The following is a 27,048-nucleotide window of genomic DNA, read 5'->3' on the forward strand; positions in this document are numbered from 1 at the left end:
GGCAACTGAAGAGAAAGGAGGCTGCACTTACAAGAGCATGTGAACATGGCCATGCTGCCAAGCTGGAAGGCCTGTTTGCCCTGGCAGGGTTGGTACTCACTGATGCAGTCCCTGGGCTTGGGTGGGAATGGTAAATACAAATCCATCACAGAAGTCAAATATCCTTGGTTTTATTATGTATAGACTATATTCAAATAAAGTGCCCACTCCAAAAACAAGTTCTGGTTTTTCTGTGAGCCCCCAAAAGAATATAAATCAGAAGGCTGGGGATGTAGGTCAGTGGTAGAGGTGCTTTCCTAGCATGTGCAAGGCCCTGAGTTCAATCTCAAGTACTCAAAAAAAGAATATAAATTGGCATCTTAAAGCTAGGTGTGGTGACACACACCTACAATCCCAGCACTCGGGAGACTAAGGCAAGAGGATCCCCGCAAATTCAGTTAGCGCCTCAAAGCCTGGTCCTTCCCCAAGAGAAGTGTGTGTATATGTGTAACCTGATTCCACAGGATTAGCCAGCATCATCTGAAGCCACACACCCTCCTTGTCTTACACGCCGGCTCCAGCTTCTTTGGTCCAGAACAAGGCCTTGGCCCAGAGTCATTCAATCTCCATCTTATTCTTTTCCAAAGAATCAAGGAAGGCTTGCCACTCCGCTGGGTAAAAACGCTTATAGACGTTGATCTTATTCCGAATCTGTTTTGGGGTATCTTGATAGTAATTCTTCTCATCCCGGGCCATGGCCTAAGAAGGAAGAAGGGTAACTTAAAAGAGGGACAGACAGGCAGAGGTTCAAATCCTAGCTAGCTCTGTGCAAATTGAGCAAACCACTTCCTATCACTGATATCCAGATTCCTTACCTCAGGCCCAGTGTATGTGGAGCCCTTCTGCACTAAGGAGCTGGGGAAACGGGTACAAACGCCCTTAGGGACCAGGCAAGCCCAAGAAGCCAGTAAACTGGGCAGGAGCTGGACTAGCCAAGGAGCTCATGATCCATCCATAGCCAGCTAATCCCACCTGGGAGCAGAGGTCCAGTGTGGCCAGATCTTTCAGTGTTGAAAAAAAGCCAAATATATGGACTTTTTGTGAACCCTCTCACAAAAGAAATGGCAACTAGTCCAAGCTTTTTGTACAAATGTGTTGAATAGGACATGAACCACAGGTTACTCAACCTACCCGGCTGGTAGCATTTTGTTGTATTAAGTCCCTGTGAAGGGATATATCTCCCCCTTTCTTTCTACCCAGTCTCAGGAGAAACACTGGGCAAGTAGATCAGGGCATGAATGTTTTGTTTTTCGTTTTTTTGTTTTTGTCTTTTTGAGACAGGGTCTCACTCTGCAGTTCAGGCTGGCCTTGAGCTCATTTTGTAGCCCACGCTGGTCTCGAACTCACAATGATCCTCCTGCCTCAGCCTCCCACGTGCTGGGATTACAGATGTGCGCCACCACGCCTGGCTCAGGGCATGAATGGTCCAGCATTGCCTCCTAACCAGTCCCAGCAGTTCTTCCTACCGGGCCTGAGCACCTTACCTTGTAGTCTTCCCCATAGTTCTCCACCATGTGGCGCACGTAGTCAATGAGGTCCCGAGACAAGGTATTCCCTTTCTTTTCTGGGAGGCTGGCCTCTGCTTCCAGGTCTGGGGTGACAGAAGCCAGATGGAATGAGGTTTTGCCTCTGCTGTGTTTGAGCTGTACATACACCCACCACCCATTCCCATGCCATAAGAATTGCTGTTCAAAGCCATTCTCAAATTCATCATGGGAAACTTTTTCAGCCTCTGATATCCCACACTCTGCCTTCTACAACCCTATTACCTAGTGTGGCAACTACCTGAAAAGCATGCCACTCCTCTCCAGGCCTCAGATGGGTTTAAAAAGAAGGCACCAAACCATGTACCTGTATCTCTACTTAGTGCCAGGCCTTGTGGACACAGGTAAAGATATACTATCTGTCTGGAAAGCAGGACTCATTTCTGGCTCTAAACCTCTCAGAGACCCATGTAAAATGTAAAGATCTGAATGAAAACTAGAGCTGGTGCCCAGGCATGGTAGTGCACTCCTGTAATCCCAGTACTCAGGACACTGAGGCAGGAGGCTTGCCACAGGTAAGGCCAGCCTGGGCTACATAGTAAGTTCAAAGCCAGCTTGAAATATATAGTGAGACTTTGTCTCAAAAAAAAAAAAAGAAAAAAAAAAAAAACAGTAGGCTGAGAGTGTACTTGCTTAAGCTTTGCAAAACCCTGGGTTTGATTCCCAGGAGCACCAGAAAAAAAAGAGGCAAAAATTCCCATTTCTCATCTATAATATAGAATAAGAGCTTCCTCACAGAAGTGGCATAGTTATATGTGATCTAGGGGGTTAGGTGTTAATATTGCGTATAGTCAAAATTATTTTTGACAAGGTTGTTGGACCTAGAGAGGAAGAGCAAGTGGGGAATTATTCAATAAGTATAGTTTTTTTTTGTTTGTTTGGTTTTTTGAGACAGGGTCTCACTATGTCAAGGTTGGCCTTCAACTTCAGCAATCCTCCAGCCTCAGCCTTCCAAGTGCTGCAACTACACGTATATGTCAACAGGCCTGGCAAGATTGGGTTTCTCGTGGTGTGTGTGTGATTTTTCTGATACTGGGAATTGAACTCAGGGCCTTGTGCTTGCCAGGCAGGCACTTGTACCGCTGAGCTATACCCTGGCTTTGTGGGGTTTTTTGAGACATGGTCTTCTATGTAGTGCAGGCTGGCCTTGAACTCACTTATGCAGCCCAGGCTGGCCTCAAAATCACAACATTCTTCCTGCATCAAGCCCCTAGAGCTGTAATTACAGGCAAAGGTTTGGGTTTTTGAGACAGGGTCTTACTTTGTAGTTCAGGCTGCCTTTAAACTCACTGTGTACCCCAGGCTGGCCTTGAACGTGCAGCAATCCACCTTTCAAATCCTGGGATTGTAAGTGTGCACCACCATGCCTGGTTTATGGTGCTGGACATCTGTTACACAAAAATGTGAAAATACCATTACTGAAGTTTATGTACATTTAAAATGGTTAAGATGGCAAATCCTATGTAATTTTTTTAACCACAATTCAAGATTTTTGAAATTAAAAAACAATGCCAGGTACAGTAGCACATGCCTATTATCCCAGCACTCAGGAGGCTGACAGAAGGATCATGAGTTCTAGACCAGCCTAGACTACATACCAAGACCTTGACTCCAAAAAGCAAAACAAGGCCATGGTCAGGTGTGCTCGCACACACCTGTAATCCCAGCACTTGGGAGACTGAGGTAGAAGGATCACTGGGACTTTGAAGCCAGCCTAGGCTACATACGAAGTTCAAAGGCAATCTGAACTACATAGTGAGAACTTGTCTCAAAGAAAACAAACAAAAAAAAGAAATAACAAATAATTTAAATTCTCTAACTACAATGAGTACATGTGACTTTGTATATACATTCCTATGCAGTAATTCCTGTGACAACCACAAAGATCAACTAAAGACAGAAACTCAAAGAATTCCCTACCAAATGTTTGCTCATCTAAATCCTTTTACTTTCAGGAAAGCTGTTAAAAATTCCTAACTGGAGCTGGTAGTATAGTCAGTAGCCATGTACTTACCATGTGTGAGACCCTGGGTTCAGTTCCCAGTGTGAAAATAAATAAAATAAAATAAAGTAAAATCCATAATAGGTAGAGAAAAGTAAAGAATTCCAGTGTATTCCTGCTTTCCCACAGGGCCTTTTTTTTTTTTTTTTTTTTTATGATTGTTTTTGGTTTTACTTTGTTGGATTTTTTGTGTGTGTGGTTTTTCTTGGTTTTTTTTTGTTTTTTTTTCCTTCCGGTACCAGGAATCAAACTCACGACCTTGCACTTGCCAGGCAGGCACTGTGCCGCTGAGCTAAATCCCCAGCCCCTTTGTTGGATTTTTGAGATAGGGTCTTTCTCTGTATTCAGGCAGTCCTTGAACTCGCCATCAATCCTCCTGCCCCAGGCTCCCAGTGCTGGGATTACAGGCATTTGCCATCACATCTAGCACCTACAAGGTTTATTCTCCTTGTTTAATATTCAATCTCCATAGCCTTAATATACATGAAATTGATTTTCCATTAGAAAGACTATGAGATGGGAAATCTCTTAACTCAGTTCATCCTGAAATACATGAGAAGCCAAACACATGCCTAAATGCTTAATGGTTTGTTTTCTATCTTCTCAAGCATTTGGATACATCTTCCCTGAATATCTCTGACCTTAGTTCATATGCTTAAATTTATTCAGTACTAAAGTGAAAATGTCAGAGCCTGGGGCACAGTTCTAACTCCATGAACCTTGGATCAGCTCGCTTCTCTCTGAACCTTTGTCTCTCCAGCTGTAAAATGAGGACATTCAAGGGCCCTTTCCAGGGACAACACCAGGGTGATCCAGAGGAATGTGGTCTGCACCCACCATTTAGTACATAGGGCTTCCGTACAAGCTCCTTGGGCCTTCCTTCTATGTCCACTTCCATGGCTTTCACCTGCAGAGAACAGAGCCTGTGAGACCAGCAGACAAGGGAAGAGCTTTCATCAGGGAAGTCTGACCTGGATGAAGGAAGGATCCCACCTATCCCATTATAATCATATTACACATAAAAATCCCTGCTCAAGGTCAAATGGAAGTAAACAACAAGGAGAACCAATGCACTAGTTTTCACAACTATAATCTACAGTTCTTGAAACACAAGTAAGGAGCTTATCTTTCCATGACTATCTATTAAATAACACTCCTTGCCTTCCTCACTTGGGTGTGTACTAACTAAAACAATGCCATGAAAGTGCTTTATAATTTACAGTGGAGGAAAATGTCAGATATCTTCTCTATGGGGAAGGCCTACCTGACAGTGCTTAACTATAGTTTCACATTTGTTCAAAAAATATGAATGTTGTTTTCCTCTGGCATGAAGGAAAAAAACAAAGATGCCGAAAGGTAATGGGACAAATTCATTCTGCATGCCCATTCATTCATTGGGTTCACCATTGAGCTCACAAAACACAAGGAGATTATGTTAGAGAAAAGAGGCACAGACAACAAACAAGTAAGTAAATAAATATACAGGACCATCATGTACATATACATTCTAAAAATTAAAGGGAGAAAGTTACTGGGTAAGAGGAATGTTAACTTTGAAAGCTTAAAAGGGTGGCCTGAAAAAGACTTAGTAGAGAGAAATCAGTTTTAGGGAAGCCTCAGACGAAGGATGACTGGGGAAAGATGTAGGAAACTGTAAAATCTTAAGCTTTAGGAGGGTCCTTATTAAGAAGATAAAGATCAGTTAAGTTTACTTTCTGGAAAATACCACTGAGACGCCAAGGGACTTTCTGAGGGAAAATATTTTGTGTTGGAAGAAAGAAATTCAAGTCTAAACGTGCGCTGAACAGGGAGGCTGGGGGAGGTATGAAGGGCCTCTTGCGCACAGTCGGTGCAGGCTGAGCGGGTGACGAACAGAGGTCGCAAACCAGTAAGGATGTGAACACATCGAGGCAGAGGAAGAAGGAAGGAGCAGTGAAGAAAGGGAAAGGAGAGAAAGAGGTTAATAAAGACGGAAGGAGAAAAAGAAGGAAGGCGGCGAGAGCCGGGATGCTGCCTTGTTAGTACCTTTCTCTTACGGAAGGGCACCGCCTTGTTGGGGTCCATGGCGAGACCCATCTCCGCCAGGTTCTGCCGTACAGATTTGGTGTGGTCCCAGGCATGTCGGATATGGGAGCTACCGGCAAAGACAGAGAAAGATCCGTGCTGTCATCTCGTGGACCGTCCCGGCCCCGAGGTCCCCTGCCTCCCGTACGCCGCCCCCTCACCACTCGATCCGCGGCGCTGCCTTCCGCCGAGCATTCCGGTTGAGACGCTTTCGATTGATGTTATAACCATACTTCTGCCTCCGAGTCTTGCCCTTGGCCTTCGGCATCGCACTGACCAGCGCACCAGGGGTACACCCACCGCCTGTCTGAGAACCTCGTGTTAACCGACTCTTCCCGGCGGGTGCGGAAGGGGTTTCCAAGCTTTCTGGGAAATGTAGTCATTTCTGTAGCGCATCCTCGCTAATTACTACGACTCCCAGAATGCAACGAGTACTTGCGTTTGCGTACTACGCTCAGTAACGTGTTTCCCTGCCCCTTTCATGACCTCATCGGGAGGTGGAGCTTAGCGTCCTCAGTTTTCTCCTGTGGTATCCTGGACATGGCAACTCCCGGCCCTGTGACTCCGGAGGCACCTTTTGAACCATCGCAGCCCCCAGTCATTGAAAACTTTACCCCCAGTGTCTGCACCCACCCAGAAGGCTTCAAGGAAAAATTCCTTCGCAAGACTCGTGAGAACCCCGTGGTGCCCATAGGTAAGTGGGTGCTGTAGGAACTGTAAATTGACAGGAACGTGATGTTGTGGGGAATGAAATAGGGCTGGACCTAAAACTCCTGGGGGGACTGAATGAGACTGGACCAGAGTTGGGGAAGGGGCGGGACTGTGAAACTGATTGGAAAGGCAGTAGTGTAGGTTTAGGGGCGGGATAGAGCTGCTGGGATGGGGCGGACTCTGGAGCGCAGAGGACTCCCCCCTGGACCAGTGTTCCGCCCACCCTTTGGTGCTTCGAAGCGGTCTTGGATCTGGGGAAGGATGCCCAAATCCGGAACGGACGTACGGAGCCTGACCTGGTCCCCACTGCTTTGTCCCCTCCCCAGGCTGCCTGGGCACGGCGGCCGCGCTCACATACGGCCTCTACAGCTTCCACCAAGGCCACAGCCAGCGCTCCCAGCTCATGATGCGCGTCCGGATTGCCGCCCAGGGCTTCACGGTCGCAGCCATCTTGTTGGGTTTAGCTGCATCTGCTATGAAGTCTCGACCCTGATCTTACCGCCAGAGCATAGCAGCTCTGCGGTGATCATTCCAAAACCCAGGAGCAACTACCAACTATGCCAAGAGACGTATACCCTCCTCTACCAGGCTTCTGTGTTGTGTAACCGACTTTTTTTCAGAAATCCAGATTTGGTTCAGTTTAGGTGTTGCATACTTCTATGTGTGCCGCAGCACCTCCACTCCCTACATAATAAAATATAATCCACTGTAGTTTGGTGACATCATTCTCAATCTTACCTCCCATGCTCAAAACCATGGGTTTTGGTATTTGCTTTTACAGAAAACAGTCTGTACCCTGGAGTGGGCCTTAGAAATCATGTAGTCTGAGATGGGTGTGGTGGTGCAACCTGTAATCCCAACATTGGGAAGCTGAAGCAGGAGGACCCTAAATTCCAGCCCAGCCTTGGCAACTTAGGGAAACCCTGTCTCAAAAAATAAAAAAGGACTGTGGATATAGTTCAGTGCAGAGGTTCTGGGATCAATCCCCAATACCACACACACAAAAAAAAGTAATCATGTAGTCTAGTGATGGCAAACTTTCCTGGTATGACAGTCATCCAGGGCATTTGTTAAAAGTAGAGATTGCTAGGCACTTCTTAAGACTCTAATTCAAGGGCTGGGGATATAGCTTAGTGGCATAAGTGCTTGCCTGGTAAGCCTGAGGTCATGAGTTCGATTCCTGATACCAAAAAAAAAAATTCTAATTCAAGTCAGGCATGGTGGTACACACATATAATCCCAGCACTTGGGAGGCTGAGGCAGGAGGATCGCCTGAAATTTGAGGCCAGCCTAAACTATAGAGACTTTGTCTCCAAAAAAAGGAGGAGGCAACTAATTCATTGAGCCACTCTAGTGGCACTACTGGAGGGTGGGGTGTGAGGAACCTAGCCAGCAGCTTTTGAACTTTCAGTAGCGCTTAGATGAGACTTGCCTTCCACCTTTCTCTTCACCCCGCTCTTCTTACCTCCTGAGAGCCTCTAGGGCTAAGTATTGATTTGGGGACCCAAATGTGCTGCATCCATGTGTGACTCCATCCCTCCTCAACACCACCTTCAAGGTGGCAAAGAGAAAAGACCAGATGTAGAAAATACACTTCTTTGGCCTCTGACACAGTCTAGATCTCTGAGCGGAAGAGCTTACGATAAAGACCAGCTAGGTCTCTTGCCTCCACCTCTGTCAACTCTGAGGCCAATTGCAAATGTAGAGCAGTACATTGTCGTGACCCGTGGCCTCAAGATACGAGGAAAGGACATGGAGTGTGAGAACAGGGATACTTTTAAAGAGAATGTCACTATAAAAGTGAAGGCATTAGGGTGGACTTTAATCCATTATGACTGGTGTCCTTATAAAAAGGAAAAATTGGGACACAAAGACATGCATCGAAGGCAGACAACATAACAGTGGTCACATAAGGATTGAGGCAAAACGAGCGATGCACCTGCAAGCCGAATAATGCCTAAGGCCACCAACAGCCAGGAAAGAGCCACGGAACAGACCCTTCCCTTGTACCTTCGGAGAAACTGGCCCTGATGGCACCTTGATTTTGGACTTGTAACTTTTGGAACTATGACACAATAAATTTCTGTTGTCAGCCAGTTTGCGGTACATTGTTACGGCAGCCCTAGAGAACTTATATTGCTAGCAGTTAAACACTGTGCAGTCATGTTGGCTTGAACATCCTTACAGCCTCTGCTAAAGAGGCAGAAGTAAACTAAAAGAGAAAAAGATGAGCCAGGTGTGGTGGTGCACACCTGTGATCCCAGCACTCAGGAGGCTGAGGCAGGAGGATCGCCCCAAGTTTGGGGCCAGCCTGAGCTACATAGTGAGCTCAAGTCCAGCCTGAGTTACCAAGCAAGACCTTGTCTCAAAAAAGTAAAAAAAATAAAGGAGAAGAAGTTGTGGTTACTGATTATTTATCCCAAATCCACAGGAGAGCACGGCTGAAGAGGGCAAAACCCACAGAGCTCTGGCCCCTCTACATCCAGAATGTCCTGGGCAAATGTAAGGAAAGGGGTCTGGCAGAAGCTACATTCACCAGCCTCTCCTTGGTCCTAGGAGCCACCACTGAGGACCTTTGCTTTGCCTCTTCCCTCTCTATTCCTTCTGGAAGCGTTGGTGCCCTTAATTACAAATCCCTACCTCACAGGTTTCAGGGTCAATAAGGATCAAGATTGCAAAAGCATCCCGTGAAAGGTGGTCCTTTCTCCTGAGCATGGAAGCAGCAAACACAGGAGGGAGCTGCCTTTTCTGGCTGGGCACTCCTGGGTTTCCTGGGGAACGTCCTCACCTTCTCAAAAGGCCATGAAACTTGGAAATCTCTAAGCACAAACTGATCCCTAACACCAGTGATGGCTTCCAGAGAAATAAGGATGATAATAAATAAGTGTAAAAAGAGTTAACAACACACCCTTTAAGCCAAGAAAAAATACATCAGGAGGGACAGTCACAACTGAGTGGACAAGAGAAGGCATGAGGGGCCGGACCATAGGGCCAGGAGGGAGTGAGGAGTAGGAGGGGTGAGGATCCCCTGTACAGCCCTGGGAGATGGATAGGAACGGAATAGACTGTGTGTAGCAGCTGCCAGAGGGTTTCCATTTTCCACCCCGGCCTCGGCAGCCGACCCTCCTCTGCCCTGGCATGGCCCTTGCTTCGAGGCCATGCTTACGGCAGGCATCTAGCGGGACAGTGGCGTCTGCTTCAGCGACATGAGCACCGAGCGCAGCCGGGACACGTCTTTGCACTGCTTGCTGCTCTTGGGATTGAAGTCACACAGCTGGGCCACCTTCTCCCATTCTGTGCCTGGGGTGTCCTCCTTGGATTCCTTCACGAAAGCCTCCTCAGATGCCCTGCAAGTAGAGATGGGACAGAAGTTTCAGAACTGTCTGTCTTTCTCCAAAGTCAGTGATGCCAGCAGGTGTGGTGATGCACGTCTGTAATCCCAGCACTTGGGAGGCTGAGGCAGGAGGATCGTTGCAAGTTTGAGACCAGCCTGAGCTCCAAAATGAGCTCAAGGCCAGCCTGAACTGCATAGCGAGACCCTGTCTCAAAAAGACCAAAAAAAACAGTCAGTGATGCCCTGCTTCCACTGAGCAATGATGCTGTGCCCATTCTACGCTGGAGCACTTTATCCAGAGTTCTCCCCGGCCCAGTGCTCCCTGACCTCAGCTTCCCAGGAACGGCCTGGGCGTAAGAAGCCAAGGACCATTTATAATAGCTAAATCTTGGAAACAGCCCAAAAGCCCCTCAACCAATGAATGGATAAAGAAGATCTGGGGTTTATTTTTTTGTTTGTTGTCTTCTTTCAAAACAGGGTTTCACTATGCAGTTCAGGCTGGCCTTGAATTCCCTTTGTAGCCCAGCTGGTCTCAAACTCACAGCGAGCCTCCTGAGTGCTGGGATTATAGGTGTTTGTCAGCTGTTTTTTTTTTTTTTAATACCATAGAGTACTACTGTACCATAAAGAAGGATAAACATGAGACATTTCTAGCTAAATGGATACACCTGGAGACTATACTTTTAAGTGAAAAAAATCAGACGTGTAAATACTGCATTGTTTCTCTGGTGTGAGACATCAAAATGTGTAACAGATATTGGGAAATGGGAAGAAAATGTTCAAATGAGAATGGGAGGGGGAAAGGAAGGAAGGAAGGGAAAAGAAAAAATGAGAAAAGAAGGAAAAAATAGAAACAAAGCTTTTGTAAATAAGGAGGGAAGAGGGTTTGAAGGGAGGGGAGAGGAATGAGAAAAAAAAAGAAGCAAGATATGTCAAGTACATGTTCAAATTTCCTATGATGATTGTGATCATTATATCTAAAATGTACCAATAGCAGGGCATGGTGACACACACCTGTAATCCCAGCACTCGGGAGGCTGAGGCAGGAGAATCTCTGTGAGTTTTAGGCCAGCCTGGGCTACATAGTGAGACCTTGTCTCAGATAGATAGATAGATAGATAGATAGATAGTGAGACCTTGTCTCAGATAGATAAGATAGATGATAGATAGATAAGATGAAATATACCAATAAAAAAAACTAAAAAAAAAGAAAAAAAAAGCAAAGACCGCGGATATAGCTTAGCAGCACAGCACTTGCCTGGTAAGCACAAGGTCCTGAGTTCAATTCTTGGCACCAAAAAAAAAAAAAAAACAGCCAAGGGCTGAGGGTGTAGCTCAATGGTAAAGCACATACTCAACATGTAGGAGGCTCTGAGTTCCATCACCAAAAAAAAAGCTAATCTGCACTTCCTGTCACCTTCCTGAAAGGCCCCTCCCCCACACCTGCTCTGGGCTTGTTACTCCCTGTCATTCCAACCCAGCGCAGGCTTCCCCTCCTCAGCAAGTTATCCCAGTCTAGGTACTTTCTTCATTTCTTCTTCATCAGCAGTTCCCAACCCAGGGCTCCTGACACCTTAAGGCCCCTGGAGAAACTAACACAGTACCACGGCTATTTTCAACATTTCCGTAACATTTATCAAGGTAGGACAGTGACTAACTGAAGTGCCTTATTCAGCTTTGCTGAATGCTCTATCTGAAAAGGGTTGTGGTAAACGCATATGGAAGTCTCAGAAAGGATCTTGAAACCTGATATGGTGGCACACACCTGTAATTCTAGTATTCGGGAGGCTGAGGCAGGCAGATTGCCCTGAGTTTGAGGCCAGCCTGGGCTACCTAGTAAGTTCAAACCCAGCCTAGAACACACAGCTCAAAACAAAACAAAACAAAACCAGGAAAAGGATCTTTATATTAGCACTTACAAAGCCTTTATTGTGCTAATGTTACCATGAACCTCCAAGGGTATAAGTGACAGGTGTAGAATCCCCCACATCTAGTCCATATCTTTATGGAGCCACAGCCTGAGTAGTATTCCATTGGAATTGTTTTGGGTGATAATCAAGTTAGTATGCAAACTGGTATGGCTTCTTCAGTTTAGGCTGATAGTTTAAAAAGCCAGTAATGGGGGCTGAGGATGTAGCTCGGTGGTAAAGCACTTGTCTACCATGCTCAGGGCCCTGGGTTTGATACCCAGCACTGCAAAGGGGGGGAAAAAAAAGTCTACTGAGTAAGGGGTAATGTAACAGAAAATACCCCCAAGTCAATCTGTTAGTTGCCCAAGTAACAATTCCTGTTATAAGTTCCTGTTACTGCTATCTCATAGAAAGGGCTGGTCACGGGGCTGGGGATTTAGCTCAGCGGCAAAGCGCCTGCCTGGCAAGCGCAAGGTCGTGAGTTCGGTTCCCGGTACCGGAGAAAAACCAAAAAAAAAGAAAGGGCTGGTCACTATGATGTGTATTGTAAGAAGCAATCAAAGACAGCCAAGTACTCTGCTTCTGTACTCCCTGCTTTCTTATCCCATATAAACTCCAAACTACTGGAGATTCTGGGCCTAATTTTTTTTTTTTTTTTTGTGGTACCGGGGATTGAACTCATGACCTTTGGGCCTAATATTTTGGGAATGATCCTGATCAGTGCCCCATGGACATAAATAAATCTGCCTCCAAATCCTGGGTGTAGTTTCAGTGTTTCTGTTTGCCTTGCAATAGTAGATACCGTTGAGTAGACAAAATCTAAACGTAGGAGTCATTAAAGGAAAGACAAGAGCCAGGCATAGTGGCATACATCTGTAATCCCAGCACTTGGGAGGCTGAGACAGGAAGATCACTGAGTTCAAGGTCAGTCTGGCTACACAGTGAGCTCAAGGCCATCCTAAACTTCATAGTGAAACCTTGTCTCAAAAAGACCAACAAAACAAAACAAAACAAAAAAGAGTATTAAGCGGGGAAAGCTAGGTCTGTGTCCCCCTGGACCAGCAAGGCTCCCTGGAAAGACCCTGTCTTTCTCTGGGGAGCCCCTCTCCATCTCAAACAAGACCAGCTCTGCCACACCCAGGCGCTGGCTAATGGTGGGGAGCTCATGGGCTGTGCCGAGCAGGAGCTGGCTGGGAGTCAGGTCATCCGTCCCCTCCCTAGAAAATGTGCTTACCTGCTGTGTTCATCTCCTAACCTATAAAATGAGGGTCACAGCCTCCATGCTGGCAATGTTTCCTGGCCTGAGAAGTGGCAGGTATATTCTGTATAGAGCTGGAGAGTGAGAATGAGGGGAGCTATCCCAGGAGATGCCCCTTTCAGGGTCAAGGGATTCCCCCCTCTTCCTGCTCAAAGTGTGGTTCATGGTCCAGCAGCTTGGCGTCACCATGGGATCTCCTAGAAACACAGACTCTTGAGCCTCACCTCTGTCCTACTGGATCAGAACCTGTGCTGCCCAGGTTCCCCTGCTAATCATGGCCATGTGGAAGTCCAAGAAGCCCTGGTTCGTTCTCCACACCAGGCCCTCCTGGGTGCTCCCTGGGCCACTTAAGCTGAACAGGAGTGAAGAACCCCTGTTCTGCAGAACAAAGCCTGTTAGACATCCTCCCTCCTGGCTGGAAACCTCCCAGGACTCCCCACGGCCTGCAAAGCCAAATTCAAGTTTCTCAGCCCAGCACAACAGAGGCTTTGCAACTCCCATGCTGACACCTCCCCACCTCAGTTCCTGTCCATCCCCACCAACCCAGACTGGGGCTTTCTCTGGGGCTTTACCCCAACTGCCTCTCCACCTTCCGGTCCCATCTTCCCCACCCCACAAATTCCTTTTCGCATTTTAAGGTCCACCTGAAGGAGTGAGGCATGGTGGCATACACTTGTAATCCCAGCACTCGGGAGAATGAGGCAGGAGGATTCCCATGAGTACAAGGCTAGTCTGAATTACATAGTGAGACCCTGTCTCAAAAAACAACAACAACAAAAACCAACAAAGCAAAACAGGTCCCTAAAGGTCATGAATTTCTGAAACCTGTTCTAGCTTGCCCAGCAGAAAGTAGATCCCAGAGCTCTGTGTGTCCTTCCTTATCACAACATACTCCAAGCCATGTGTACATTACTTCTTTTCCTGAAAGAGAGTTGAACCCAGGGCTTTCACGCTGAGCTATAAGTCCCCTACACCTTTTTTTTTTTTTTTTTTTTGAGAGAGGCTCTCACTAAATTGCTAAATTGAACAGGTGGGGCTCAAACTCATGACCCTCCCAGAATGCTGGGATTACAGGCATGCACCACCACACCTGCCTTCTCATTGCTCTTTGGCCAGAGACTGGCATAGGGTAAATACCAATAAGTACACACAGGACAGCTGAGGAGGAGATGGGTGGAAGGAGAGGAAGGCTGCTGCCTTACTGGGCCCTGTGATTTCTTTTTTCATATTTTTGTTTTGTTTTGTTTTTTTCCGGCACCAGGAATGGAACTCACGACCTTGCGCTTGCCAGGCAGGCAGTGTGCCGCTGAGCTAAATCCCCAGCCCCAAGGACCGTGTGATTTTTGGGAGAAGACTTAGCCCAGACAGCATTTTGGGCTGCAGTAGCATCCCCCAGGCAAAGAACAGCTCCCCAGGAAGAGGAAGTACCACACACACACACACACACACACACACACACACACACACACACGTGGGTCAGACATCACTCCATTATACTACATTTTTTTCCCTTCAGCTTCAGCATCCCCAACACCACCCACTAGGCTGTCACTGCCAAGCCACTGGTGCTGGCATGAGAGGAAACCTGCCTGCCATCCCAGGTCTAGGTCCGCCACAGTACCAGCTGGACTCCGAACACAGAAGAGGTGAGAGGGGCGCATGGCAGTATGGGCAGGAACTCAGAGCCAAAGTCAGTCCATTTGGGGGCAAGAGGCAGGAATGGGTAGAAAGCAACTGCTATTCTTTATGTCTTCAGCAGCCTGTGGTCTGTGTTTGTTTTCTTCATAAAGACACCATCACCCCACCCACCCCCAGCAGGCACCTCCCAGAGAAGGCGCTGGCGTGCCTTGCCCTCCGCCCTCCCACACGGGAATGCCCAGCACATTCTGTTCTCTGACCACCCCCTACCCTCCCACCTCCACAGGGCTCTCTGATTTGGCAAAGCTGCCTCTAGTGTGTCAGAGTAATGGAGGCCAGGGTCGGTGCCTACACCGGGGTTCAGCTGCTGCTCTGATGGCTGTCCCAAGCCCAGCCACACACATTACATCCCATCAGCAGAAGACTCAAGAAACTTTATGCCAGCCATAAGGGGGGCCCACACCCCTTCAGCACCCCCTCCCCCAGCAGAGGAGAAAGGAGTCACATACACGTAGCCGATGATATCAGCATCTGGCTGCTGGTAGAATGCCTTGTCAGCGATCCTTGAGGGAAAGGTTAGGGAAGAGGTTAGGAGCGGGAGACAGACAGTGAGACAGGCAGGCAGAAGGTTAAACAGAGAAAGAGACAGCATTAGTACCTCCAGTGGCAGACTTGTTAGGAAGCACAGTTTGAAGGCTCAGCAACTACCTACGGCCCCAGATCGGACAGGGGTGTCCTCCTCCCTGGCTACAGAGCCTTCTCTAAAACTCAACTCTGTTTGATCAGTGGCTCCCCACTGCCCTCGTCTCTGCTCAAGGCCCTCCCAGTGGGAATTCCCCAGTCCTGCTGGCTTCCGCCTTCTCTTACTCCCTGACCCCCTGTGCCCCAATACACTATATCCTCTCACCCTCTGTGCTGTTCCCAGGGCTAGAATGCTCTGCCTTATGCCGTGCCTTTTTTTCCCTGAACTCCTAGTCATGCTCCAAAGCCCAAGTCTCCAGGCACAGGACTCCTCCCAAGCATGCTCCTTGTTTCTATGACTGTCATGTAGTGGGCCCCACTGTATTCCAGCTCGGAGGTGTGTTTGTGCTTCTCTCCTGAGCTCTTTGAGGACACCGACTGTGTCCTCCTCATCTCTGACTCCCCAGTTCCTGGCCCACAGCCCAACAGTTTCTTGAACACAAACAGGGCAGCTTCCCTGAGTGTCTTTTCCTTCAGGAAGATCTTGTACCGTAAAGGGCACAGTCTCCAAGGCAAGAGCCACCGGGCAGCATCCAGTCTGAGACCGTGTCCACAAAGGTGTTCTTTGGAGGGGGCATCTGCTGTCTTTGTCTGTCCAGCATCCATGCCCCTTTTTTTCCAGGCAGGACACCCTGATTGTCCTTTGAGGGACAAGGCTACACCACTGTTTTCCCTGTGGTTTAAGTGGGAGAGGCCCATGCACAGCCCAAAGAATAGGACTTTCATCCCAGGCTGTCCCTCCTCCTGGCTACAGTCACTGGGTCTGGCATGAGCACATGACATAAGCCATACGGATGAGGGTCAGGTCAAGGACTGTGACTGGAGCTGTGGGAAGCCTGGTGCTGTTCTCACCCAGACTGCCAAGAGAGTAGAGCAGAAGCCTGGAGCCACTGGTGGTCATCCTTGTCCCCCACACCCAGGCTGTGCACCCAAGAGTGATGCCAACATAGAAGAAAACACAGCTGAGTGACAGTAAAAGTGTCCATTGACTTTGCTTGAGCCCCTGATGCCACTATGCCTATGGCCCTACCCTTGACCTTTTCAGGTATATAGGCCGCTAATTCTCTTTTATCCCCAGTCACTCTGAGCTGAGTGTTGTAATTGCTACAAGCAACAGAATCCTATACACAGTTGGTTCTTCCCTCCCAAGCAGGCCTGGGCTCTCCTGACCCCAATCCCGGCCACAGAGGGCCAGGCCTAGCTGCTGGCTCCTACGACTTTGGACACCCTAGTTGTCCTTTGGGACCCTGGACCCTTTCTGCTGAACGACAGACACTAAATAAAAAAAAAAAAAAGAACGACAGACACTCCTTCCTGTCTGTACGGGGTGTGGTGAAGGCTCAGTGGTAGCCTGGCTCTGAAGGGATCTCCGTTCAGACAACCCAGGGAGCAGCGCTGCGGTGTCAGATCTCCTTCCTCCAGCATTCGCCACCAAATCAGCCGATTCAGGACAGTCCCTACACCACCCCCACAGGGGCTGGGCTCAAGTCCCTGTGGCTCTCTAATGCGCCTACAGTGTGTTTCATGTCCCCACAGCCCACCCATGCTCCTGAGTGTCCTGCATGTCCCCAAAGCGCACTGTGTCCCCACCGCCCCCTCGTATTCCCAGAGCTGCTTCATGTCCCCAGGGCTCCTCTCACCGATTGTTGATCTTGTTCTTCTCAACTTGTTCGCTCTGGCGCTGGTTCCACTCCTCCAGGTCCTTCTTGGCCTTCTCCCGCCACTCCTGTTCCGTCACTTTAGATGCAGCATCTGCGACCCCAACAGGAGAATGAGTGGCGGCCTTCCAGTGGGCACGACTGCCCTGGATGCTTGGCCCCTCACCCCCACCAGGCAGGCCAGGGCCCACCCTCAGCTGGTGGCAGGGTGAGGCCCTAACCTTCCCCACTCCACCCCGTCAGGCCCCAGTAGCTCCCAGTGAGCCCCGGCCTCACCCAGCTCCTGCAGTCGTTTCTTCTGCTCCTCTCTCCACTTGCGGATGCTCTCGGGCTCCTGAGTCAGCCTGTCAGCCTGGGCGATTGCAGCATAGCCGTCAGCAGGCCCATTCGCCTCCTAGGACACAAACACACAGTGGTGTGCCAAGCCCATCACACCTGCCCAGCTGGCTATCTGTCCCTGCTAGGGAATCCCAGTGCTAAGGCACCTCTCACATCTGGACACCTCAGCGGCCCCAAGTAACATCACAGCCACTGTCTCCTGTGACTCCACCCTGCCACTGCACTTGCTGCTTCTTCCATCAACTCTCCTGTGGACTTCGGGTAAGTTACTCAACCTCTCTGTGTCTCATCCTTGCCCCAAGCCCAACCACACTCACCCCATCAACAAGAGACTCAAGAAACCTTTTGCCAGCCACTTTCTTCATCATAAAAGGGCTAAATAATAATACTCATGGTCTTGGTATGCATCCCTAGTTGGCCTCAAACCTGCAGCTATCCTTCTGCCTCTGTCTCCCAGGTGCTGGGGTTATAGCTGTGCACCACCACACCAGGCTCTGGAATGATGTCACTTGCCATGCGCCTGTTTGCCCATTGAATGCTTTTATTGGTCCATCAGAACCTCATTTTCTAATGTGCTTATTTGTTCATGAGAATGTCACCTCATGATACTAAGGACTTGGTCTGTCTTGTGCACTGCCGTGTGCCCAGAGCCCAACACAGTGGCTGGCACACAGCAAATGCTCAATAGATATTTGCTGAGTGAGCAAGCAGCCTGGAGATAGATTGACAGCGTGGCTAACACCATGCCATGGTGAAGAACTTGGATTCTACAGCCAGACTGTCTGAGTTCAGATTCCAGTCTTGATGCCACCAGATGTGCGTGTGGCCTGGGGCAAGTTGCTGGGCCTTTTCCAGTCTGTTTTCTCATCTGGAAAGGGAAGCAATAGAAAGACAACCTTCCAGAGCTGCTGCTGAGCCTGAATGCAACACTAGAAGCGTGCCAGGCATGAAGTGATGGCTTGCAGAATGGTAGCTAGAATTATTCCTACTATTACTCATCCCTATTTTACCAGGGAGGAAACTGAGGCCCAAGGAAGGAGGCCAGAATCCAGGCCTGTGCTCTGCCCATTTTGTTGCCAGAGCTGTTGACGGACAGAGCTGGGGACCAACGCCTTGAGGATTATGAGCTCAGCCCAGCAGGGCGAGGCAACATCAGGTCTGGCAAAGCCAGAACCCCATTTCAGATGGATCCCAGCCAGGTCCTGCCATGCCCCACTGTCATCTGCACCCTCCACATTCCTGTCTGCATGCAGCCCACAGGCTGCCTGCAGTTTGGCTGCCTCCCACGTCTCCTAGCACTTTCAGCCTGCAGTCGTTCCCCTCCCTTCTCCAGCTGGTGAAATCTTAACTCCATCCCACGGGCTTCCAGCTAGGCGTCACCCGCCCTGGGACACTGCCCAGCCCCTTGTGGCCCATCCAAGCAGTTTTCGGGCCCCTCCCCCTCTGTGCTCCCTGTCTGTCCCTGCCTTCTACTGTGAGCCTCCCCAGCCCGGCTGGACTGGATCAGGAGCTGCTGAGGGGCAGGGAAGGCCCTTGTTTACACCCCCTGAACCCCTGTTCCATCACTCTGTGGCTCCCTGTGCTCCTCCATCACTGTCCACATTGCCGTGATTGCCTGTAAGGTTTAATGCTTTCCCCACTGGACGGTGTTGAGCGTGTTTTCTGTCCTGTTTTGTCCACTGCTGCCCTCAGCACATAGCAGGTGCTCAGTGAGCAGTGGCTGATGAGTAGAAACCCCCAGGGCCAGGGTACCAAGTTCAGAGGAGGAGATCGGCAAGAAGGGTATGGGCAGTCCGGGTAAAGCAGCAAGCAGATGAACCCTCAGTGCTGTCTCCAGAACCTTGTGGAGTAAGGGAAGAGTGGGCCCAGGGTCCGGGGTGGGGCACCTGGATTAGGCCCTGTCCTTGGGTGGGGGAGCGCTCAGCTCCGGTCTCTCTCTCCTCTCTTCTCTCTCTGCCCCCTTTGTGTGTGTGGGGGGTGGCTGAACCCAGGGCCTTTGTAATGAACTAAATCCCCAGCACCCCCTCTTTTTGAGACAGGGTTACTCTATGTAGTTTAGGCTGGCCTCGAACTTACTATATAGCCCAGGATGGTCTCAAACTCGAAGCAATCATCCTGTCTCAGCAACCCCACACACAAGTGCTGGGATTAGAGGCATCTACCACCATACCCTACCCCTGCCTGTTTTTATTTTTTATTTTAAGACAAGTTCTCACTAAATAGCTACATTGCCCAGAATGGGCTCGAACTTTGGATCCTCCTGCCTCAGCTTCCTAGAGTGCTGGGATTATGGACGTGCCTGCATAGCAGGGTACTTCCATTCAGAGATTTCCTCCTCCTGTCCCAAGGGGCCTTCCGAGGCCATTACAAGGGTAACATAAATTGATCCCTGGCAGGTATTCTGCCCCTTCTGGGAAGTGGGGGTGTGTGCTACCAGGGACTCCTACCACCCCTCCCCTACAGAAGTTTGCATCTGCAGACAGCTGCCTTGTTACCTTGTGTGTGTGCATGTACCAGGTGCCCTATTTTATTTTCTTTGTAACACTTATCTCTGTCTGAAATGACATAGTATACTATCTATCTCTCTGCTCCAAGGATGTCACCTCTACGAGGTCAAAGGAGTTTGAAATAAAAATAAAACAAAGGCATCCACCCGACCACCAAGTAATCCCCACTCCTTTAGCAAACAGGTACCAAGCCCAGGGAAAGCAGCAAGCAGACAGCCCTCTCTCTGTCCACCCACACGGGTGTCCAATAGGTACCTTAAACTTCACGCAATAGTTTCCCTCCCCGCACTTGCTCTCCGCCCCTCAGGCCAACCCCACCTCAGGAGAAGGTACGGCAGTCCTTGCCAAAGCCCCAACTTCATGTCAGTCCTTGGTTTTCCCTTTCCTCCTATCCCACATCCAGTCCAATAGCAACTCTTGTGGGCACAATCTCTAAAATGCGTCCCCTGACCCCATCAATTCCCACTTTGTCCCTCTGCAGCCCACACAGCCTCTATCCTGGACACCACTGACCTTGCTCCCTGCTGCCCCTTCTCCACATATCCACATCCTAAAACGATGCAGGCAATGCCCGATTGTGTCACATCAGGTGACTGGAATAAGATCTCAGGGATCCGTCTCTCCACACTCCCAATTTCTATCCTGGATCAGCACATATTTTCCATGCTGGCCAGTGAGCAAGCTCATCTTGTGCCCCCTCAGGGTCTCTGTCTGGAGCTTTCTTTCCTGTGAAGAATCAGCCTACATCCCCTCAGCTGGGCTCACCCTTCTCCCGATTCAGGCCCCAGCTCTGAAAGAGGCCTCAGAGCCCCTGGCTTTAGTTGCCTCCCACTCTTCACAGCCACTTCTTGGTTTTGTTTCTTTTGTTTTTGCTTGTTGTTCTTGATACTGGGAATGGAACTTGAACATGCCAGGCAAGGACACTGCCGCTAATCTACATCCCTAGCACAACCATTTCTTCAAGTAACTGCCTGACAGCCAGCTCTTTCTCTGTCCACCTGTACTCACATTCTTGGAGTCAACCAACCACCTGTCCTGTGCTATGCAGTTAGGCCTGCAATGGTTGCCTCTACTGAACATGTAGTTTTATTTCCTGTCATTATTTCCTAAACTACACAGTGTGACAACCACTTACATAGCATGTATGTTGTAGTAGGAACTATGAATAATGGACAGATGATTTAAAGTATACAGAAGAAAGCTGGGCGTGGTGGTGCACGCCTGTAATCCCAGCACTCGGGAGGCTGAGGCAGGAGGATTATTGCGAGTTCGAAACCAGCCTGGGCTACAAAGTGTGCTCAAGGCCAGCCTGAACTGCATAGCAAGACCCTGTCTCAAAAAGACAAAAATAAAATAAAATAAAATATACAGAAAAATGTGTGTAGGTTCTATGCAAATATTATGACTTTGTATTGAAGACACTTGAGTATGCTTGGATTTTGGAATAGGTAGAGATGGAATTGCATTTTATTTTCTTCATAGCATTCATCAGTATCTGAAATGGCTTCTCTGTTTCCATGTTTGCATACACCCCTCACTCACCAAGTAAGTAAGCTTATGAGAGCAGATACTATCTACGTATGGCATCTAGACAGGAGGGCTTGGCCTAGGAAGAGTTTGAGAATGTTTACTGGGACTGGGGAACAGCTCAGTGGAACAGCACTTGCCCAGTATGTGCAAGGTCCAGTGTTCAATCCCCAGCAGACACACAAAAAATTACTTATTAAATGAATGCATGACATTCAGGTTTGCAGACATGGAAGAACAAGATAGCTCATCTCTAGGAATCTGAGAAGGGGAATTTTTCACAGGTAAGGCCCATAGCTGGGGAAAGTGCTGTAACACAGACCAGGCAGGGGAGACAGGACAGCTTGACCGTTCTTTCCTAGGGGCAGAAGGCAGCAAGACAGGCTGGGGACAGGGTATTTCAGGCACAGGGACCACATGCAGTTGGTGCCTTCGGAAATGCTAAGGGCATGAATGCCCCCAGAGGTGGGAGGAAAGGGGGTGGGGCAGTAGGGGAGGAGGGCCTGTGGGGAGGCATCTCTTCCCGTTGGTGTCTTTCAGTGTTCACCATCTCCAGAAAGCCTGTCCATGCCTCCCGCATAGCTTGGTGGTAGAGCGTTTGCCTGGGATGCATGAAGCCCTGAGTTCGAACCCAGTCTGAAAACCAAAAAGCCTGTCCTAAAATTAAGACTCCAGCGCCAACAATTAAACGGTTGTCTTTAATCTTTACAAGTCTACGTGGAGGGTTTCATTATCCTTATTTTATAGGTAAAGAAAGCCTAGCTCCGAAGTGCCAACATCACCTGGCCAGGGAGCGGTAGACCTGGGATTCAAACTGAATCACTGGGTGTAAACGTCCTCGCCATAGAGTAGCTAATAGGGACAAGGTCCTTCTGGGCTGCACATCCACATCCAGGCCACGCTTCAGCTCACTGAGAGGCCAGGTTTGGAATTGATAAGCTTTCCGGGCTACAGCGCACTGTTCTCAATATGCCTATTTGAGGGAGCAGGGCAGAGCCTTCAATTCCCATTTTACAAGCAGGAAAGATTGGAAGGTTAAATGACTAGTCCACGGTCCCGCTGAGAAAGGCCAGGAAATGAAGGGCAGGGCTTCCGACTCCATCCAAGCTTCGACCGCTGCCCGCAGGCTGGGCCCGAGGGAGAGGGGGCGGGGCCTCTCAGCGGCTGCACCACACACCCAGTCTCACTGCCTGGTGTGTTTGTAGCACTCGATCTCCCTGAAGGTACAGGTGGCCCTGCCTCAGGCCCAGATGTGAGGTCTGCCCAAGTTGGATCCACCTCCTCTGCCACACGTACACCAGCAGTGAGGCCCAGTACCGTGCTCCGGCTGGGGACTTCGGACCGCCCCTCCACTGCAGGGCACACCAGCCCTGCACCTCGCCCCCTCACAGCCCTTTGGCAAATCCCTCTGGGCAGTAGGTCCCAAGGGGACTCTGCGTGAACTCTCGGCTAAGTGGCTTATCCTTTGTGCTTTTGCACAGGTTAGCCCGAGGCCAGGGCCACCCTCACCCCACCCTGGCACTCTGGAAACTCACTTCCAGCATCCCTTCCCTGTTACACTCCCTCACCTGTTCAAACTATGTAACCAGAGCAAGCTGTTAAACCTCTTGTGTAAAATGGGGATGATAAAAGAACCTGCATCGAAGGGCACTGAGAGGATTAAATGAGTTTAATCCTTACAAAGCTTTCGGGTGATGCTGACACATAGGAAGAATGCAGAGTGTTAGCTCTTTACTTTCTTCTTTCTTTGCTTTTCATTTTTATTCATGCGGTACTGGGGATTGAACCCAGGGCTTCCCACATGCTCTTCTTTCTAAGAACGACATTTTGTTTTGTGTTGTGTTGGGCTGTGTTTGGTTTTCGTGTCTCCAGTACTGGGGATTAAACCCAGGGCCCTCTCACTGAGCTATGTCCCTAGCCCTTTTATTTATTTATTTATTTTAATTTTGAGACAGGGTCTCGCTAGTGACTAAGTTGTCCAGGCTGTGCTCAAACTTTCGATGCTTCAAACTCCGAGTGCTGGGATTATAGGCATGCACCGCCGTGCTCAGCCCCTTTTGTTTCTTTCTTTCCTTCCTTCTTCCCCTCTCCTCATTCTCCCTCCTCCTTCTTCCTCACTCTCTCTGTCTCCTTCTGTTTCTCTCTGTGTTTCTCTCTGTGTGTCTCTCTCTGTGTCTGTCTCTCTCTCTCTCTCTCTCTGTCTCCCTCTCTGTTCATTTTGAGACAAGGTCTGGCTATGCTGCCCATCCAGACTAGCCTCAAAATTGTAGTCCTCCTGGCTCACCCACCAAGGCTACAGGCACAGACCATGGGCCTGGCTTCAAACTGTTAGTGCTGCCCTCCCATCTGAGCCTCCTACCATCCTGGACAACAATGACTTCTTTCCAGGTCTCTGCGCCCTATTAGACATAAACTCTTTGAGGACAAACACCACTATGGATTTGCCTCTATATCTCCTAACCCAGCATAGGCCATGGCACTCGAAGACTGAGTCAGCCAATTGAATAAACTAGCAGCTGATCATAAAGTGATGTGGGATGCCAGGTGTGGTGGCACACACCTGTAATCCCAGCACTCAGGAAGCTGAAGCAGGAGGATCACTTTGAGTTCAAGGTCAGCCTGGGCTATGTAGTGAGTTCAAAATCAGCTTGGAATACATAGCAAAATCCTGTCTCAAAAAAAAAAAGTCGGGCTGGGGATTTAGCTCAGCAGCAGAGCACCTGCCTGTCAAGCACAAGGTCGTGAGTTCAATTCCTGGTACTGGAAAAAAAAAAAACAAAAAAACCCCCCAAAAAACAAACAAAAAAATGATGTAGCTCAGTGATAGGGTACTTCCCTAGCACACACAGTGCCTTGAATCCCCAGCTTTGCAAAATAAATGTTGAGGGTACAAGCAAATCACTGGACACAACATCAGAGGAATGGGGCTTTCAGTCTCTATTCTGCCATTTATTGGGTGATGACTGTTGAAAAAGACCCCAAGCAGATTGGCTTTTGAATCTGTTAAACAACACTGACAACATCCCACTCAAGATACACACAAAAATCATATGAAACAAGTGCCGTGGAAATGCCCATAGCCCGAGAGGGTGCCCATGTGAGGGATGGCACAGCTGTCATGGCTCACTCCTCCCCACACATGCTGGCCCTCACTGCGCCATGACCAGGTGAGCACCATGACCAGGTGAGCACCATGGGGCTCTGGCAGGCAAACTCCTGAGAATCAGGTTTTCTGTTGCCGTTTGTTTTGGTACTGGGGATTGAACCCTGGGCCTTCATACTGAGCTATATCTCCAGTCCTTTTTTACTTTTTATTTTGAGACAGGGTCTTACTAAATTGCTAAACTGCCCAGCTTGGCTCAAATTTTCAGTCCCCCTGCCTCAGCCTCCCAGAGTGCTGGGACTATAGGCATCTGCCCCCACATCCGGCTTCTGGGAAGCTGTTTGCTGACTTTTCTTCTCCAAGCTTCTCTGGCTTTATCTTCCTGCCACTGCCAGTGAGTGTCAGAGGGACCCACAACTGGGCTCTTCCTTAATCATCTGAGCACTCCAGGTGGGAGCTCAGCTCACTACCAGGAGACTGGCAGCCCAGGGGTCTCACCAGTGGCTACAGAAATGGTCTGAGCCCTTCCCAGATTCAGGAATGGGGTCAGAAATCCCCAGGACCAGAAGACAGATGGCTCCAGGCAGGCTTATCTTGGCCCCACTCCCAGGCACCCCTCTCTTGAGGAATTCTCCTGCCAGGCACCGCCTTGAGACCCTCTGTAGACCATGCTGGCCAGGAGTGTGCTGTGACTCCAGGGACAGCCAGCAGGATAAGGCATATATATCCGTCTTCAGGATTGACCAGCTAAAGCTAAGCTGAGCTGAGCTGTTGATTCCTCTAAGTAGCTCAAAGGAGGATTGGGCAGGGGGACAGAATTCACACAGGCAGAGGCAGGGAGGAGGGCGAATCCTTCAGGGGCCTACTGTCCCTGTCCCTGCCTCCCCCAACCCTGGGTACCAAATGGAGCTGGAATAGATGTGGCCAGGTTTACCTTCAGGTCACATTGGGAACCAGGTTTATAACTGGACCCCCTAGTGGCCCACCAGCTGCCAGAAAAGATTAAAGCACAAAAGCTCTGCAAAGATACCTTCAGTGGTTAGCACAGACCAACATGTCTCTCCTCACAGAAGTGCAGGTCACACACAGCTATGCTCAATCCGAAAGAGAACTTTTGGGCCCTTCCACCAGCAGCCAGCCACTGTAGCCCTGCAGTGCCAGCAGCAGGGTATACTACAGCACCGAGTGTACCCAACTGGGAATCAGAAGATGTGGGTGAGCTGAAGCTTTGCCACTAAGCTTCTAAATGACTTGCCCCTGCCTAGTAGGATCTGAGGATGGCGGTGATGTGAAGTGATTTACAAATAAACATACCTGAGACCACTATTATTAGCAGTGAGAATAGTAATTCCTTCTGAGACCAAGAAGGAGCCCCAGGGTTCTTGAATCCCCCAATTGCAAGGTGGAGCTGGGGAGCTGGGGTAAAGCAGGAGTCAAGTCAGAGGAGTCAAATCAACCAAACAAGGAAACTCCAGAACTGGTTGATTTGCTATGTGACTTTGCACATTGTAAAGTATAGACTTTCTAGTCAATTGAAAAATAAAATTATCCTGCTCATGGTGTTCTAGGTACTTCTGTGCTTCAAAGGGTATCTCCAGATCCAGGTCCACCTTAGGACATAGATATTTTGGGTCAAACTAAGTCCTCTTGGGTATGTCTAGCACCTGGCAGTCTAAGCCTCAAAGCTCCAGCAACTATACAACAGTAAATAGTCATCGTGTGACTCTGTTGGGCTCAGCTGGACAGGAAGCTGCTACAGTCCTAGACACTGACTTCTCTAGCTTGCTAATAGTTGAGTAATTTTCCAAAAACAGAACTTGGCCAGTCTCCCTGTGTAAGGTACCAGCCCATCCCGCTTACGTAAGAAAACAGTTTATTCTCCCTGAGGATTCAAAAGGCCAACTCCTCCAAGACTCAGATTTCCCAGGAGCAACCCCTTTGATTTAATCAGAGTGGGAATCAAAGTGAATTCAGTGCAGGCTCAGCCCCACCTGGGCTCCTAGCACATAAGAGTGAGAACTGTGGATTTTGTGGGGTTCTGGGGGTGCCGTTTGTGGTCTGGGTTCTCTCAGTCTAGGTTCTCTAAAACCTGATGTGTATATATGATGGGAAGGAATTAGCTGACTACACAGAGAAGCAGTCTTGTTTGTTCTGTTTTGTTTCCTTTGTGGTGCTGGAAATTAAACCCAGGGCTTCCCCACCGAGCTATATCCCCAGCCTGAGGAGCAATCTTTAGGTCTTTAGGTAGAATTTTTTTCCTCAGTGTTGAACACAGGACCTTGCCAAGGCCAAGGCACATGTGGTAAGCACTGCCACTGAGCTACATCTCCACCCTCTAGGAATAGCTTAAATAGGTTTCCCTTTTTTTGTGTTAAAGAATAATTTTTTTTTTTTTTTTTGTCTCTTTGAGACAGGATCTCACAATGCAGTTCAGGCTGGCCTTGAGCTCACTTTGTAGCCCAGGCTGGTCTTGAACTTGCAATGATCCTCCTGCCTCAGCCTCCCCAGTGCTGGGATCACAGGCATGTGCTACCATATCCGGCTAAATTTTTTTTATCCAGTGAAAGTGAAAGGACTTTTCTTATCCCCACCCTACCCTCCACCCTCAGGGTTAACAACTGTTAACACTGGGGCACACCTTTTCAGATACTCTGCGCTAAAAAAAAAATTTTT

The 27,048-nt window shown here is 49.0% G+C and overlaps 3 protein-coding genes across 4 annotated transcripts in view; 1 reads left to right on the forward strand and 2 right to left on the reverse strand.

Annotated features, from left to right (window-relative positions):
* Positions 1 to 487: 487 nt before the first annotated feature.
* Positions 488 to 6,018, reverse strand: Nop16 (NOP16 nucleolar protein). Its single transcript, XM_005376375.2, has 5 exons — positions 5,811 to 6,018; positions 5,611 to 5,719; positions 4,423 to 4,492; positions 1,524 to 1,630; positions 488 to 738 (listed from the first exon to the last, which is right to left on the reverse strand). The coding sequence occupies exons 1-5, from the start codon at positions 5,915 to 5,917 to the stop codon at positions 595 to 597; spliced, it is 537 nt and encodes a 178-aa protein (XP_005376432.1). The 5' UTR covers positions 5,918 to 6,018; the 3' UTR covers positions 488 to 594.
* Positions 6,019 to 6,089: 71 nt separating this feature from the next.
* Higd2a (HIG1 hypoxia inducible domain family, member 2A) lies at positions 6,090 to 7,071 on the forward strand. The gene is made up of 2 exons (XM_005376374.2): positions 6,090 to 6,343; positions 6,687 to 7,071. Exons 1-2 carry the CDS (start codon positions 6,190 to 6,192, stop codon positions 6,851 to 6,853), a joined length of 321 nt encoding a protein of 106 aa, XP_005376431.1. The 5' UTR covers positions 6,090 to 6,189; the 3' UTR covers positions 6,854 to 7,071.
* A 2,170-nt stretch (positions 7,072 to 9,241) lies between these two features.
* Positions 9,242 to 27,048, reverse strand: part of Cltb (clathrin, light chain B) — a gene marked incomplete at its 5' end in the record, with an annotated part of 24,634 nt that continues 6,827 nt past the window's right edge. The window contains 4 exon segments of one of the 2 annotated variants that reach the window (XM_005376376.2): positions 9,242 to 9,707; positions 15,010 to 15,063; positions 16,882 to 16,993; positions 17,176 to 17,293. In XM_005376376.2, coding sequence (XP_005376433.1) covers positions 9,536 to 9,707; positions 15,010 to 15,063; positions 16,882 to 16,993; positions 17,176 to 17,293 — 456 coding nt within the window. In that variant the 3' untranslated portion in view covers positions 9,242 to 9,535. 2 annotated transcript variants of the gene reach the window in all.

Source organism: Chinchilla lanigera, unplaced genomic scaffold, assembly GCF_000276665.1.
Source record: "Chinchilla lanigera isolate Chin_1 unplaced genomic scaffold, ChiLan1.0 scaffold00007, whole genome shotgun sequence".
In the NCBI taxonomy this organism is placed as follows: domain Eukaryota; kingdom Metazoa; phylum Chordata; class Mammalia; order Rodentia; family Chinchillidae; genus Chinchilla; species Chinchilla lanigera.